Genomic DNA, 14,951 nt, shown 5'->3' on the forward strand with positions numbered 1-14,951 from the left:
TGCTGATCGAACCCAGATCAGCCATGTGCAAGACAAGAGCCCTGATGTACTACTGCTCCAGCCCTGAGAATCTTCAACTTCTTATATTATATTATCACCTTGACATTTAAAGCCATTTAAAATAGTAACTTTCCCAAGTTTTAAATGATTAATAAGTTGAACATTTATTATTATATTTTGTTTAGGGGCCACATCTGGCTGTGCACAGAGGGCTATATATGGTGGCAAAATCAAACCTGAGTTGGCTGCATGCAAGCCAAGGGCCTTATTCACTGTATTAACTCTCCAGGCCCCAAATTGTACATTTCATTAAAAAATATTTTATTGACGGGGCTGGAGTAATAGCACAGTGGGTAGGGCGTTTGCCTTGCACGCAGCCGACCCAGGTTTGATTCCCAGCATCCCATATGGTCCCCTGAGCACCACCAGGGGTAATTCCTGAGTGCAGAGCCAGGAGTAACCCCTGTGCATTGTCAGGTGTGACCCAAAAAGCAAAAAAAAAAATATTTTATTGACTGAGATTCTGTGATGAATATTTTTTTGTTTTTGGGCCATACTTGGCTATGCTCAGGACTGATGCCTGGCAGGCTCCAGGAATCATAAGGGGTGCCAAGATATCGCACCTGGGTTGGCTGCATGCAAGGCAAGTGTCTTCCCTGCTGAACTATCTCTCTGGCCCCACAAACTGTACATTTTGGAGGAATACTTAGGTATTTAAACAAGTTTTTTATTCTTATTATTTTTTCTTTCTCGGTCACACCTGGAGATGCACAGAAATCACTCCTGGCTCTGCACTCAGGAATTACCCCTGGCGGTGCTCAGGGGACCATATGCGATGCTGGGAATCGAACCCGGGTCAGCCCCGTGTAAGGCAAACTCCCTACCCACTGTGCTATCGCTCCAGCCCCTTAAACAAGTCTTTTAAAGGTCATTTAAAGTTACATTTTGTTTTCCAATGACTTACATTATTTTAAGCTATATTATTTTGTAACCCAAACATCAATACCACTTGCATATATTACATTATATAACATGCAGACGAAATCAATATTACGTATATTCTATCTTTTTGGAAGGTTGTACACACCCAGCTGTGCTCAGGGATTACTCTTAGAAGTGCACAGGGAAGCTGTATGTGGTGCCAGGTATCAAATCAGGGTCAGCTGAATGCAAAGTAAAGATCTTACCCCTGTGCCATCTCTCTGAACCCTGTATACTTTATTTTAAGGATGTTGACAAAGACATATTTAGAATACTGTCATCACCCAAAGATACCATTGATTATAAGAAGCTTGAATATTTTCTATCAACAATACCAATTATGACCCTCTGCCAGATGTGTCCTGATTTCAGGAACTGGAAAACATGAACAACTGTGTGTCTTCTAAATAATAATATACAGTGCTATTTGGCAAAGGGTACAATGAATTCTTATAAGAAATTCCTAGGCAACATCGTTTCTCTTGTGTCCATTATGAAAGAACCTTTCTTCTTTTTTTTTTGGTTTTGGGCCATACCTGGTGGTGCTTAGGGGTTACTCCTTGGTTCTGCACCCAGGAATTACTCCTGGCAGGGCTCAGAGGACCATATGGGATGCTGGGAATAGAACCACGGTCAGCTGCACACAATGCAAGCACCCGAACTGCTGTACTATCTCTCCAACCCTGAAAGAATGTACTTCTAACAAAAGTATGGGTTCCTACTTTGGCATTCAAAAATGGAATGATCTGGGCTAAGAATATAGCTCATGTGTATGTAGATCATTTACCTTGCATATGTGAGGGAGGCCCTCGGTTCTATCCCTGATACCAACAAAAACAGTTTCAAATAAATGGAATAATCTGGGAGTTTGAGAGATAGTGTAGGAATTAAGGGGCCTGTCTTGCATGCAGCCTACCCTGGTTTGATTCTCAGCACCATACAAGGTCCTCTAGCAATACCAGGAGTGACTTCTGAGTATAGATCCAGCACCACTCAGTGTGGTCTCAAAAGCAAAAAAAGAAAAAAGAAATGGAATAATGTGAATGTTACAGATGTGATAAACAATGAATGTTTTGGTCACCAGAGATGGCTTAGATGTTTTTTCCCCTATAAAGTAGGTGACCCCATTTTTATAGACCTGGTGCGAACTTCCAGCCATGGTAAAAGCAAAAATAGTTGAAGTGAAAAGTTATTCAGGTCTTTTCACTGCAAACTGTCCAACTTGCCTTTTCCTGATTAAAATTAAATACCTTACCCTGGATACCACTTTGCATGTTGTTCCCAAGGGTCTTCACTAGGCTTCCACTCAGTTAGCCCTCCTCCACAGTGAAAACACTGTACTTTATCACCTTCACCTAAGAAAATATATACACAAGGAAAAACACAAAGTATTTGTTCAATTGGAAGCTAATACCCATCATAAAATCAAAGATAATCCCAAATGACATGAAAATGACTTTATAAGAAAACATTAAATTTCTCATAAAAATAATACACTTGATCATTTTGGTAGAAAATACATAATAAAATCATGAAATGAATTTGAGGTATTTTACAAAAGACAAAATTATCATAATTTTCATGTGGAAAAATGACAACTGTCCTTTTCCTTTTTAAACTTGTTATTTAGGGCCATCATCACACTTGATCTTTTTCATATTGTGAAGCTTTAACAATAAAGTTCAGCATGCTAAAATTATAAGCTAAGTCTCTAAGGTTATAACTACACAACATTAAACCAACCAACCTTCATGACTTCTGTGTGATAACCACATATTGAAATAACCAATATTTTATATTTTTGTAGTTTAGAACTACTCCATCTAATGGATCAGATACATAATGGCAAGTTTTTCTGACTAACCCTAGAAACCATCACACGACTATCCCTTTCTACTGTAGTTCATTTGAAAAGCACGCATTTCAAACGAGATATAATACAGGGCAAATTTCAAATATATGGTCTGTGTGCAAAAGTTGCACACCAATTAAAATTGGTCTGTTATCAATTTTAATATCTGCCAAACTCTCTGATATTAAGTGCACATGGTTGTTATGAGGTGTAGAGAAGGCACATAGTAGCTTAAATTAATATTACTATCAAAGCTATTCTTCAGGGATATCTTTCATCATTTGCATGCCACCTGTCTTCAAAAGTCAATTACATTAAGATGCTCATTACTCAAACTATGGTAGTCTTTTTCACATGAATTCAGTGGTTACAGTAGAGATTAAACATAAAAGTCCATAGAATAATAATGGTGCAATCATGCTGGTTTTTATCTAAATATCTACTAGTACAGGAGGCTAAAGGTATCTATTTACTTTTTAAGCACTGTGGAAAGTTAATTTAAGAGTGAAACTTTTTAAAAGCTGTTGGAAAGTTAGCTTGTTTTTGCTTTGTAATTTTTGGGCCACACCTGGCAGTGGTCAGGGTTTACTCCTGGATCTGTGTTCAGGGATCATTCCTCGTAGGACTCAAGGGACCATGTGTGTGTGAGGGATTGATCCCGGGTCTGCTCTGCAAAAGGCAAGCATCCTACCCACTGTACTACCACTCTTGCCATAATTAGCCTATTTTTATAATGAAGTTTACCTAAAGCATAAAATCCAGCTCTTGCAAGTTGCTCCTTGTTAACAGAGTACATCCACGTCCCAAAAGTAATGATTCGTGCTTCATAGTCTGCCATAGCTGGACTTCTTGGAGAATTCGTTGAATTTGAGAAATTCCTATCAGAACTTGCAACATCAGATTCATTTCGACTGTTAACATTCCGGCCCAAAACAAAGAAGCAATTAGGGAAATGCCGCTTGTGTTCTGACCATGCACGATCACAAGGTTCCCAATTTTTCAGTTTTCCACCACAGCAAAAGCACTGCACTTGATCACCAATACCTGTGTAGTAGAGTCCAGCACTAGCTAACTCTCTTGGAGTTAAGTGGACATATTCTGGCCAGTTCTGAAATGACTTTAATCTAGCTTCTTCACTACGCATGGCAGGATTCCTTGGGTACATGGCATCTGAGAGATCGACAACTTGCCCAGTTCTCAGAAGGTATTCTGCATGTGTCTCAGACGGCCTGTCTGAGGATAGATGATTTCTGTTTCCCATACAGTTTTCAGCTTTGTACTGACCACTTTGGACACCAGAATTTGTAGGTTGTGCAGCATTATTTTCAAAATAAAAGCCATTAATAAATCTGCAACTTGGGGATACTTTCCGGTGCCTTCCAACTGCCGAGTCTCCATACTGCCATCTATCTACTGCTGTATGACAGCTAAAGCACCGCACACAGTCTCCCTCACCAGTATAGAGAAAACCAGCTCGTGCTAATGTTGATGCTGAAACAGGACTACTACTTGGAAAATTAGCAAAAGTTTTTAATCTATTAAACTCTTCTATAAATTCTTCATCCTTATTGATGTCTGCAGGCACACAAGTTTTAGGTCCTTCAAAACTGTTCAAAGTCATCTTCTCTTGAATAATAGAACTTGTCCACCTTTACTAAAAAGAGAACATTACATTAGGAAATTCAAACTGTAAAACATAAGCAATATATTTTTGATACTAGGAACCAGCAAGTTACCCACAGACGATATAAAACTTACATAATACCTAAAAAAATCTAAGTATTAGAGTTCTACATTGTCATGACTTTTTGTTTTCCCTTTTAGAATATTTAATCACATGAAACAGAAATAATAATTATCCAGGCCTGGAGACTAATAATCTAATAGTATGGCAGGTAGGTCGCTTGCCTTGCACACAGCTGACCCAGGGTTTAATCCTAGGACCCCGTATGGTCCCTCAAGCCCGCCAGGAGTGATCCCTGAGTGCAGAGCCAGGAAAGACAGGAATAAGTCCTGAGCATTGCCGGGTGTGTTCCCTCCCCCACAATAAAACAAAACAGAAAGACTGATTTTCCTTTGGCGATGACTGCTTAGTCACACTCAGCAGTGCTCAGTGCTAACTGCTCCAGGATTAAGGGTCATTCCTGAAGGTGTCCAGGGAACTATGTGGTATCAGGTAATGAATCCAGGCCTCCTGCGTGCAAAGCATGGAGCCTGGCCAGTTGAGCTACCTCATCCAGAAATATTAATTTTCATGTCACAAATAGTAGCTGTGAGCCCCTCCTGGCTATTCCTGGCCAACTAGTCTGAATTCAACACAAGGGCTTAGGAAGTGCTTCTGCTAAGACCTGCAGTGCTGGAGACTACTCAGGCCACCCAGGCCGTGCTTGTTGTCTCTAGGCCACATCAGGTGACACTCAGAAGCCTCCAAGGCTAAACCCCATGAGGCTCAGGATTTTATGTACGTGGGATAAAACACAGTGAGCAAGATGCGAGGCACGTGCTTTAATCCTTGAATTATCTGCCCACCCTGCCATGTAAAGTTATTAGGAAAAACGGTAAAATATGAATAACTTATAATAGAACTATTGCATATACAGGATATCAAAGTCCAAGTTTTGCAATAAAAAAGAGTGTTTTGGAGCTCAGCGATAGTATAGGAGGTAGAGTGCTTGCCTTGTATGCGGCTGACTTAAGTTTTTATCCTGGCTCCACAATTGGTCTTCCGAGCCCTCTTAGGAGTGATCCCTGAGTGCAGAGCCAGAAACAGAACTTAAGCACCGCTGGGTTTGGCCCCCAAACAAAAGCCAATACTCTATTCATGAATTTTTAATATTTTTCTTTTTTTCCCTGCTGTATTTCTGGTCCTGGTCTGTTTTTGCTTAGTAAAAGGTAACTTTTACTCATAATATTGGTTCCAACATGTTAATAACATCAGATGTTTATGATTTTCAGACATAAACAAGTCCCTTTTTGTTAGAATTGGATCATTTTAGATGTACATACTACTGCCCTCTAGAGGGTGGTTGAGGGAAATATTAAATATATGTAAAACTTAATTGCAGTTATTTTTGTTGTCAATTTCCCATAGCCAAAGAACAATCTATTCAAATTATAGTACTTTTGAAGTCTCATTAGCGACACCAAGTAATAGCTATGTAATATTTAATCTAGGTAAAGTACTGAAAGTAAATGAGTGGCAGATTATCCTCTAAACTGTGTAATTCTGACAGTAAGGGGGGAAAATGACACTAGGATGGAATTCTGTACAGTGCCTAATAATGAGCTGAGTATATGCTTGACAAATGCAAAATATCAGAATATTACTACTTATTTAATTGATGTAAAATGACTTAGAAGCTCTTTTGGCATTATAGTGACACAATCCTTGGAACATTCTGTCTTATGTCTAGCAGTTAATTTCAGTTTCTCCCGGCCTTGTCAATTCAAAATAGTACTAATTCAATACCTCAAAAGCAGAGTTATATCTGCTCTATACTAGTTTTTAGAAGATCATTTTCACAACTTCTAATTAATTTTTCTTAAGTGAGTGAAAACACGCCACTAGCTTTGTGGCCCTTTGTTGAATTAAAATAAGCTGATAAAGGAAAGTAATGGGGGAGCAGGGGTCATGGGACCTGGGTATGCCCGTGGCGTGGGAGAGCAGTATTGCTATCTATCCAAAGCACAGACTCAACAACACTGTAATCAAGAGACCAAAAGAACAACTACTGAACTTTGAAACATGCCTGACACGGTGGCAAGTGGGGGTGGAGGAGCATGAGAACTCTGGTGGAGGTAAACTGACACAGGTGGTGGTGGGATTGGTTGTGTAACACAGTATGTCTAAGACCGATCTATCAATAACTTTATTAATAACGGCACATCAATTTCAAAATAAATAAAAATTAAGATTCATGACTGTCGAGACAGTACTAGACACTCGCCTTAGATGCAGCTGATCAGTAGCATTCTATATAATCCCCAGGCACTACAATTCCTGAGTGCAGAGCCAGGAATAAACCCCGGAGCATCATCAGGTGTGGCCCCCCCAAACAATCAAAAATTATTAGGATTCAGAAAAACCAAGGTTTTTAGGATATTGAGGTAAAATTTGGTGGGATTATATGTATGAGCTTATATTCTGACTTTTAAAAAATTTGTCTCACAAGTAAATGTAGGCAGAAGCTTGGTTGTAAGGAAGTCATATGAAAGACTGGGGAGACAGCACATGGTTTAGGGGGTCCATGTGACCCTGGCTTGGTCTTTGAGAGTTCAGACCCCCTGAGCGCTGCTGAATGTAGCGCTACAGACCTCCCAAATACCTCTGGGTGTAGCCCTAGTATTCATGAACACTACTGTGGTGGCTTCAGTGATGCCTGGCACCAAAGGGCCTGAGTAGCACTGCATCCTTGAGCCCTAGCACTGAACTAGTGGCCCAGTTGGCCAAGAATCTCCAGAGGTGGTCCTTTGGCCCCCTGAGTATTACATGGGAGGCACCCCCCAAAGAAAAAGAAAATCCAAATTAGAATGTTAGTTTAGTTAATAAAAATTTCATTATGAGCCAACACTACACAGCTGATAAAACATCAATCTGTATTAATGTCCTGCCTGATGTGTAATATCCACAACCAATGGAGCTACATATTGAATTTTTAGTCGAGAACACATTTTAGAAGGGACATCGATATCCAACGAGAAAAATCAGGATGATAAAAATGATGTTCTAAACGTGACAACTGTATTAAGAAGAATTTGTTAGTGGGACAGCACTAAAGAACAAGATTCAAACCATTTTTGTTGTTTTTATTTTTTAGTTTTATGCTCAGGGGATCCAAGATCAGAAGAGATCAGGCGCGTTCAGGGTGGGACTAGCGCTATAGCACAGTGGGTAGGGCGTTTGCCTTGCATGTGGCTGACCTGGGTTCGATTCCTCTGTCCCTCTCGGAGAGCCTGGCAAGCTACTGAGAGTATCCCGCCCACACGGCAGAGCCTGGCAAGCTACCCGTGGCATATTCGATCTGTCCAAAACAGTAACAAGTCTGACAATGGAGACGTTACTGGTGCCTGCTCGAGCAAATCAATGAACAACGGATGACAGTGCTACAGTGCTATGCTCAGGGGATCATAATCAAATCTGGTGCCAGGAATCCAATCTGGGTTGGCCACATGCAAGGCACAAGCATTAACCTCTATACTGCCTCTCTGGCCTGAAGTCTGAATTCTCATTTCAGAGGAGGTAAAGTGATAGACATGGTAAAGGAACCACAACATGAAAATATTTAAAATACAATTTTATTATGGTTATTGTTTCTGGGCAACAATGACGATGCTTAGGGGTTAAACCCTGAGCACAGCTGAGTATGGTGTCTCAAAAAAAAAAAAACCACAAAAGCTTACAAAATGAATTGGACTGCCTTGTAGATTGTTAGTTCGATGCTCAGGGGTTACTCCTGGTTTTGCACTCAGGAATTACTCTTGCTGGGGATCAAGGAATCACATGGGGAGTGAGGGATTGAACCCAGGTTGGCCATGTGCAAGGCAAGCACCCTATCAGCTCTACTACTCTCCAGCCCCAGGACTGAACATTTCTAATTATTGCAAAGAATTAACGTTCAATATAATCTAAACCACAAAAATTACCTTCTCTGAGGTAATACATTTAATTTCTCAGCTCAATCAAAACAGAAGTACAAAATCAATGAACAATCTCATCTCATTTCACACTAGAGGATATTTTGTGTGGTACAAGTGGTCACCCCACTTCAGATAATAGTAAGTAAAACTCCATCAATCAACACTAACAGAGAATTTCTACTTGAGCCTTTTAAGTTGAGATCTCATCTTTGCAGGGACTATTTCCATGCTAATAATTTAGATTGCATCATATTTATTCAAGAAGCACTCAACTGAACACTACATATACATATCAGGGCATAGGCTTTTGGATGAGGTTAAGAACAAAGGGTCAGGGAAGGGAACGATAGCACAGAGGGTAGGGCATGTGCCTTGTACACGGCCTAGCCGCGTTCAATTCCCAGCATCCCATATGGTCCCCCGAGCACCGCCAGAAGTAATTCCTGAGCACCGCCGGGTGTGACCAAAAAAGCAAAAAAAAAAAAAAAGAACAAAGGGACAATGACTTCAATCAGTATAAAATACAATACCTCAATAAAAATAATTTTAAAGAGAATGAATGGGAGAAAGATGACTGGCAAAATATAGAGTCCTTGGTATTAGAGAAAGGCACTAAAATAAAGATGAGAGAGATTTCTAAAGAGGATTTAAGCTAATGAAGGTGGGGAAGATATTTATAAAATAAGTATATATGAAACACAGGAATTGTGACTACAGAAGAAAATGGGATATGAATATTGAAGAAGTGCAGTAAAACAGCTCTGTACATGAAAAGATATGAGAGCAATGAAGTATGTGAGATAATCTAAGGTTTCTTTGTGAAAGTACATTCAAGCTTTGCTCTGGGTAAGGAGAAAGGTAAGAATGTACAGAGTGAAAGATGCCAAAGAAAGCCCCGACATGAAGGTGCTGGGCAGTGAATCATGAGGGGAATAAAAAGGTTAGAAAAATGGCACTATGGAAACCAACACTGGCACAAAAAGAATAAGTGAGCAGTACCACATCTGCACAAGCATAAAGACAATAGAATATTTTAAGGTGTTAAGGTGGTGAGAATAAAACAGGCTGAAAAGCTCGTGCAAGGACTAAGGTGTTTGCCTTGCATGTGGCCAATCACAGTTCAATCCCAGAACCATATGGTCCCTTGAGCACTGCCAGTAGTGACCCCTGAGCACTTCCAGCTGTGGTTCTCCAAACACAAAAAATAAAATTAAGTGCTGGAGTGATAATACAGTGGGTAGGGTTCTTGCCTTGCAAGTGGCCAACTTGGTTTCCATTATAAGCACCACAGACAGCCCCCCAACCCCCACGAGGAGTAATCCCTTCTGAAATGAGAGCTGTGAACATGTCCCAAAACAAAGAAAAAATTAAAAGAAAAACAAAAATATACATACATACGATGTGTGTGTATGTGATGCCAAATCATTTGGGTAAAAAGAACCATGGGCAAGTGTCAAGGAGAAAAGTATGCTGGCTGACCTGGTGATGGTGGAGGGCTGGGGAGCTGGAGGAGAGGGGGAAATACAGAGAACACACTCTGCCTGACATCTGATACACAATACTAGAAGCGAGGAGGTAGACAAGCTAGTTGTGCGCTCACAGTCCTCCACTGCAGCCCTGCAGCACCCAGAGTAGAGCCCTTCCCTGACACACAGAGGAGGGAGGGCGTTAAATCTCCATGTGCTGTACGGCCCGGCCATCCCCAGTCACCCTCTGGAGCTCAGCTTTGAAAACTAAGCTGCCTCTGCAGGTGTATTTAGTGAGTTCCAGGTGCGCCTCAGTCCATATCCAGGGGTGCTCACACATACACATGGTGCACTAGAGGGGGAACCCCTGCACTCAGCATGACCAAGGCCACTGGGACCTCCTAAAACTGTTGTGACATCGACTTTCACTGGTTTACATTTGCAAAGGCAAAATTTTGGACATTTTGGGGACCTTGAAGATTCTGCAATGTATTGGTGAGATACCTAATCTTGCTATTTTAGTATGCTATGCAGAACTCCAGGTAGACATACTCTGTGAATAGAAATGATAATTATATTACAGGAAGTTTCAAAGGCCAACTCAGTGCTTACAAGGTGTTTTTGTTTGGGGACCACACTTGTTGTGGTCCAACAAGTGGGACTGCTCCTCTGTGCTCAGGATCAAACTGGGACCTCCACATGCCTTGTGCTCTGCCAGTTGAGCTATCTCTCCAGCCCCAAACTTGTAAACGTTTGTAGGAACTTGTACAAGGAGGTCTGGCTCATAACACAGGACTACCGACTGTTAAGTGACAAAATTTTATTTTACTTTTTTGTTTTGTTGCCAGGGCCACACCTGGCAATTCTCAGGAGTTACTCCTGGCTCTGTGCTCAAGAATTCCTCCTGAGGTGCTTGGGGGAGCATACGTAATACCAAGGATCAAGCCTGGGTCACCTGCCCACAAGGCGAACACCCTACACATTGTACTATCTTTCCAGCCCCCAAGTAATGAAATTTTAGAAGTTAATGGTATAGGAGTTTTAAGAGAGAATTTACACAGTAACAGAAATAATTAAAAATAGCTGCAATCTCTCCCTTGAACACGTATCTCGCTTGTTTGTCTTTGTTCCTTTGCTTGCCTATTTCCACTTCTGAGAAGTCTGTGTTCGCTCTTGAATACAGACTTTCTCTCTTTTCTTCCTTTCTCTCTCCTCTTGTATCTTTCTAAATAAGTTTCAAAAAAAAATCTTGATTTATAATAAACAAGTTGAAACTTCATCATAATGCTGACAAAACTTAACCAGGAAAATAATGTTAGCAGCAGCAGGGCTTCTGGTAGCTCCCCCGGTGCAGGAAGAATAGTTTAGGCTATGCACATAAAGAACGAATCACTGAGCCAAAAGAAGACAGTAAAGTAGATGACACCATTACTGAAGATAATAGCATGCCATAGACGATCCCCACAGCTGTTCCTATGACTGAACGCCTAGAATGCTTGACACAAATAGGACTCAGTTTTGAGTCTGGACAGAATGCTCTTATTCCTTCTAATTAAATGAGCTTAGCAATCCTAGTAAATGGCACAAACAGAGAATTTGAAACACATGGTTTAGATCAAAACTCTGAGAAGACAGAACAATCATATCAAGAATGAATTGCCTGATTGTTTTTTAGTGAGACTGTCACAGGACTTGCAAATCTGATTAGTTTAAGAGCTCTTAAAACTTGAGTCAATGTTAGATAACATTGGGTTGTCCTTGCTCCTCCCACAGGGAGCTTAAGGTTTATTGAGCTACTCCTACAACAGTGCCCCTGGGGCACACCCAATTCCATCAAGCACTAATAATCTTATATTGTTTTTTTCTTTCCTTTATGTTATTTGTATGCTTTATTTAGCAATGTCATTTTTGTATAGACACAGGAAGACAGTTGATGCTATGCCATGTATCATGGAAGTTAACTGACTCCAAAATAGTATTTACTCCTGGACATCCATAAGCTTCAGTTGTCCTTAGTTCCTAGCACTCTAGTTCCTAGCACTCTAAGAGCAGGGTCCCGACAAGGGACTAGATGGACCCAGGTCAAGCTGTGAGCTACCCTGGCATCAAAATGGGCCAGGCCAAGCACCATAATACTTAACTATAAGTTATGAGCATGGTCATGGACAAACTCTGTCATGACCCAAAAAGAAGTAATTGAATAAGGACCCTGCTGGGGTTAGGAAAGACTAACCTGGTCTGAGGACTATCGTCTGGAATATATAGCGAGATGTCCCCAGGAAGAGCCAAACTTTAAACTTAATATATCTCTTACTGTGTTCATACAAAATGACTAGAAATATTGTAAGAAGTAAAATTACTATGATTGCTTAAATGGACTATTAGTTGAGGAAAGGAGAAAACAATACACCATGGATGGAATCCTGCCCTTCTGCGATCTCCTAGTAATCTGGAGTGCTGGATCCTCAGATGAGGTTTTGTCCTTGAGTTAATCTCCTGAAGGGGAGGCTTTATGTATGTTGTTATGATAATGTTCAACCCCACCTTTGTATCCGCACCCTTTATGATTTCTACATAACTATGATCTAAGGGTAGACGGGAAAGAGATGCTGAAGACCTTAAAGACTGGATGTTGGGGATGAGAAAGTCAGGGTGAGACAAAATGAAGACTAGACGTTGGGGGACGAGAAAGTTGGGACGAGATGCTGAAGACTAGATGTTGAAGACCTGAGGAGAACTGAGACTGTGGAACTAGAAGGAGAACCAGATGATGACAATGACTGGAAGTAGAGGACTACGAGACTACGTTGAGACAAGGAAGAAGATATAATGAAGAAGAGGACTTTGAGGTCCATGAGGAGACTAGGATGATGGAACTCTGGTGACTGGGACTACTACCAAAACTTACGACTGCGCCATGAGGGAGAGATCGAACTACGCTGGAGAGGAGAGAGAAGTAAACTGTATACCAGCCTAGGGCCCGGTTCCTGTTCCTCAGTTCCTCACCTGTCGATCTGCTGCTGCCGTGGACTGGCCTGGGGAGGTGGCTGTTGGCCACTGAAAGCTCAGTCCCACACCTGCAAGGGCCCACGCATGTGCTTCTTTCTGAAAGTTACAAACTTACAAGTCAGTAACTTGGAAACAGGCATAAGAACAGTAACAATGCAAGTTTCAAATGTTATCAAAATAAATAGAAACAAAGTGAACTATGGAAGTCTATGGCTCAGGTAGGAGGGGCTTAGGGAGTAACTGCACAAAAAGTTAATGCATTTACTTTTGGAGTGATGAAAATATTCTAAAATAAGATTTTTGAGGGGCCAAGGAGATAGCTCAAAGGGATGGAGTGCATGCTTTGAATGCAGGAGTCCTGGTTCCATCTCAGCCATGGTCACCTGAGCTCCACTGGGAATGACCTCCAAGCTCAAAGGATCCCCCTATTTACTACGTTAGGAGTAGGCCCCAAATACTAACAATTATGGCCCAAAGGCCTAAAACAAATCTATAATGAGTTTCAGTTATCACAGCATCTTAGAAAAATACGTAGTTTCATATGTGTACCAGACACTAAAGAAAGTGATTTTGACTGTGAAGATTAATAAAACTTTAAGTTGGTTAAGAAACTATCCCTAATGATAGAAAATTAACTGTTTTATTTACATATTCAAATTTTAAGTAAAATATGTCAGCATAATAAAGTGTCCTGTTTATTATATTGACCTGGTTTATCGGTAGGGTGTTTGCCTTGCATGCGGCCGACCCAGGTTTAATTCCTCTGTTCCTCTTGGAGAGCCCGGCAAGCTACTGAGAGTATCCCGCCCACACGGCAGAGCATGGCAAGCTACCCGTGGCATATTCGATATGCCAAAAACAGTAACAAGTCTCACAATGGAGATGTTACTGGTGCCCGCTTGAGCAAATTGATGAGCAATGGGATGACAGTGATATCAGCACCACAGCCAAGTGTGTGCACAACTTCCAGTTATTACAACATTACCAACAACCATGAATGGAGGGAGGAAAACAAAAAGTTAAATGAGCACTCGAATATAGAGAACTGTTAACATGGAGCACTACCTCCAGTCTTTTTTTCTATCTAGCTCATAGGTCTCTAAAATTTATACCTCACCCTTCCGGTTTCTACAAGAAATTAATCTAATGACTAGAAATTTACCTAACTACAAAAAAATAATATTCCTGAAACCAAGAGTTCCGTCACCCACTTACTGCAAAAACAGCACATTTTCCATTAACAATATTTATGCTGTTTAGTACAAAGGGAATTAACTGATTGTTACTGACTAACTTTTCTCACCACAAAAGATAATCTACAGTTCTAATACTGGTTAGGAAAGTGACCTTACTTGGAAATAGGGTCATTGCAGAAGAGGTGAAGATGAGATTATTAGAGTGGACCTTCATCTAGTAGGATTGCCATCCTTGAAAAAAAAAAGAAGTTGGCACAGGGACAAAGAAGAAAGGAGGCCATGTGAAGATGAAGGCAGAAAATGGAGTTAAGGATATATCTGAGCCAAAGAACACCACAGATCAATGGCAAAACCAGAAGAAAAGGGAAAGTAATGAACAGCTTCTCACTCAGAGACTTCAGAGATCAAGGATGGCTTTGCCAACATCTTGATTTTGGATTTCTATCTCCAGAACTATTGAGAATACATTCTTATTGTTTTAAACCACTCAGTTTATGGTATTTTGTTAAGACATTCTTTATTTTTTTATTTTTTGCTTTTTGGGTCACACCTGGCGATGCACACGGGTCACTCCTGGCTCTGCACTCAGGAATTACCCCTGGCGGTGCTCAGGGGACCATATGGAATGCTGGGAATCGAACCCAGGTCGGCCGCATGCAAGGCAAGCGCCCTACCCGCTGTGCTATCACTCCAGCCCAAGACATTCTTTAAAAATTAAAAAATCAACAGGATCAGAGAGATAGCCCAGGAATACATGCTTTTTAAGGGAGTTCCAGGTTTGATACCCAGATCTCCAGCACCACTGTCCCC

General features: G+C 40.9%; 1 protein-coding gene across 6 annotated transcripts in view; it reads right to left on the bottom strand.

Annotated features, from left to right (window-relative positions):
* Window positions 1-14,951, bottom strand: part of XIAP (X-linked inhibitor of apoptosis) — a 48,951-nt gene that overhangs the window by 20,864 nt on the left and 13,136 nt on the right. For 3 of the 6 annotated variants that reach the window (XM_055121812.1, XM_055121810.1, XM_055121811.1), the window contains 2 exons: window positions 3,578-4,487; window positions 2,237-2,336 (listed from right to left, as the gene is read on the bottom strand). In XM_055121812.1, the coding sequence (XP_054977787.1) occupies window positions 2,237-2,336; window positions 3,578-4,454 (977 nt within the window). In that variant the 5' untranslated portion in view covers window positions 4,455-4,487. Of the gene's footprint in view, window positions 1-2,236; window positions 2,337-3,577; window positions 4,488-12,942; window positions 13,042-14,951 lie in introns of all 6 variants that reach the window. The other 3 variants (XM_055121814.1, XM_055121815.1, XM_055121813.1) reach the window with 2 other exon arrangements.

This window comes from Sorex araneus, chromosome X (genome assembly GCF_027595985.1).
Source record: "Sorex araneus isolate mSorAra2 chromosome X, mSorAra2.pri, whole genome shotgun sequence".
Taxonomy (NCBI): Eukaryota; Metazoa; Chordata; class Mammalia; order Eulipotyphla; family Soricidae; genus Sorex; species Sorex araneus.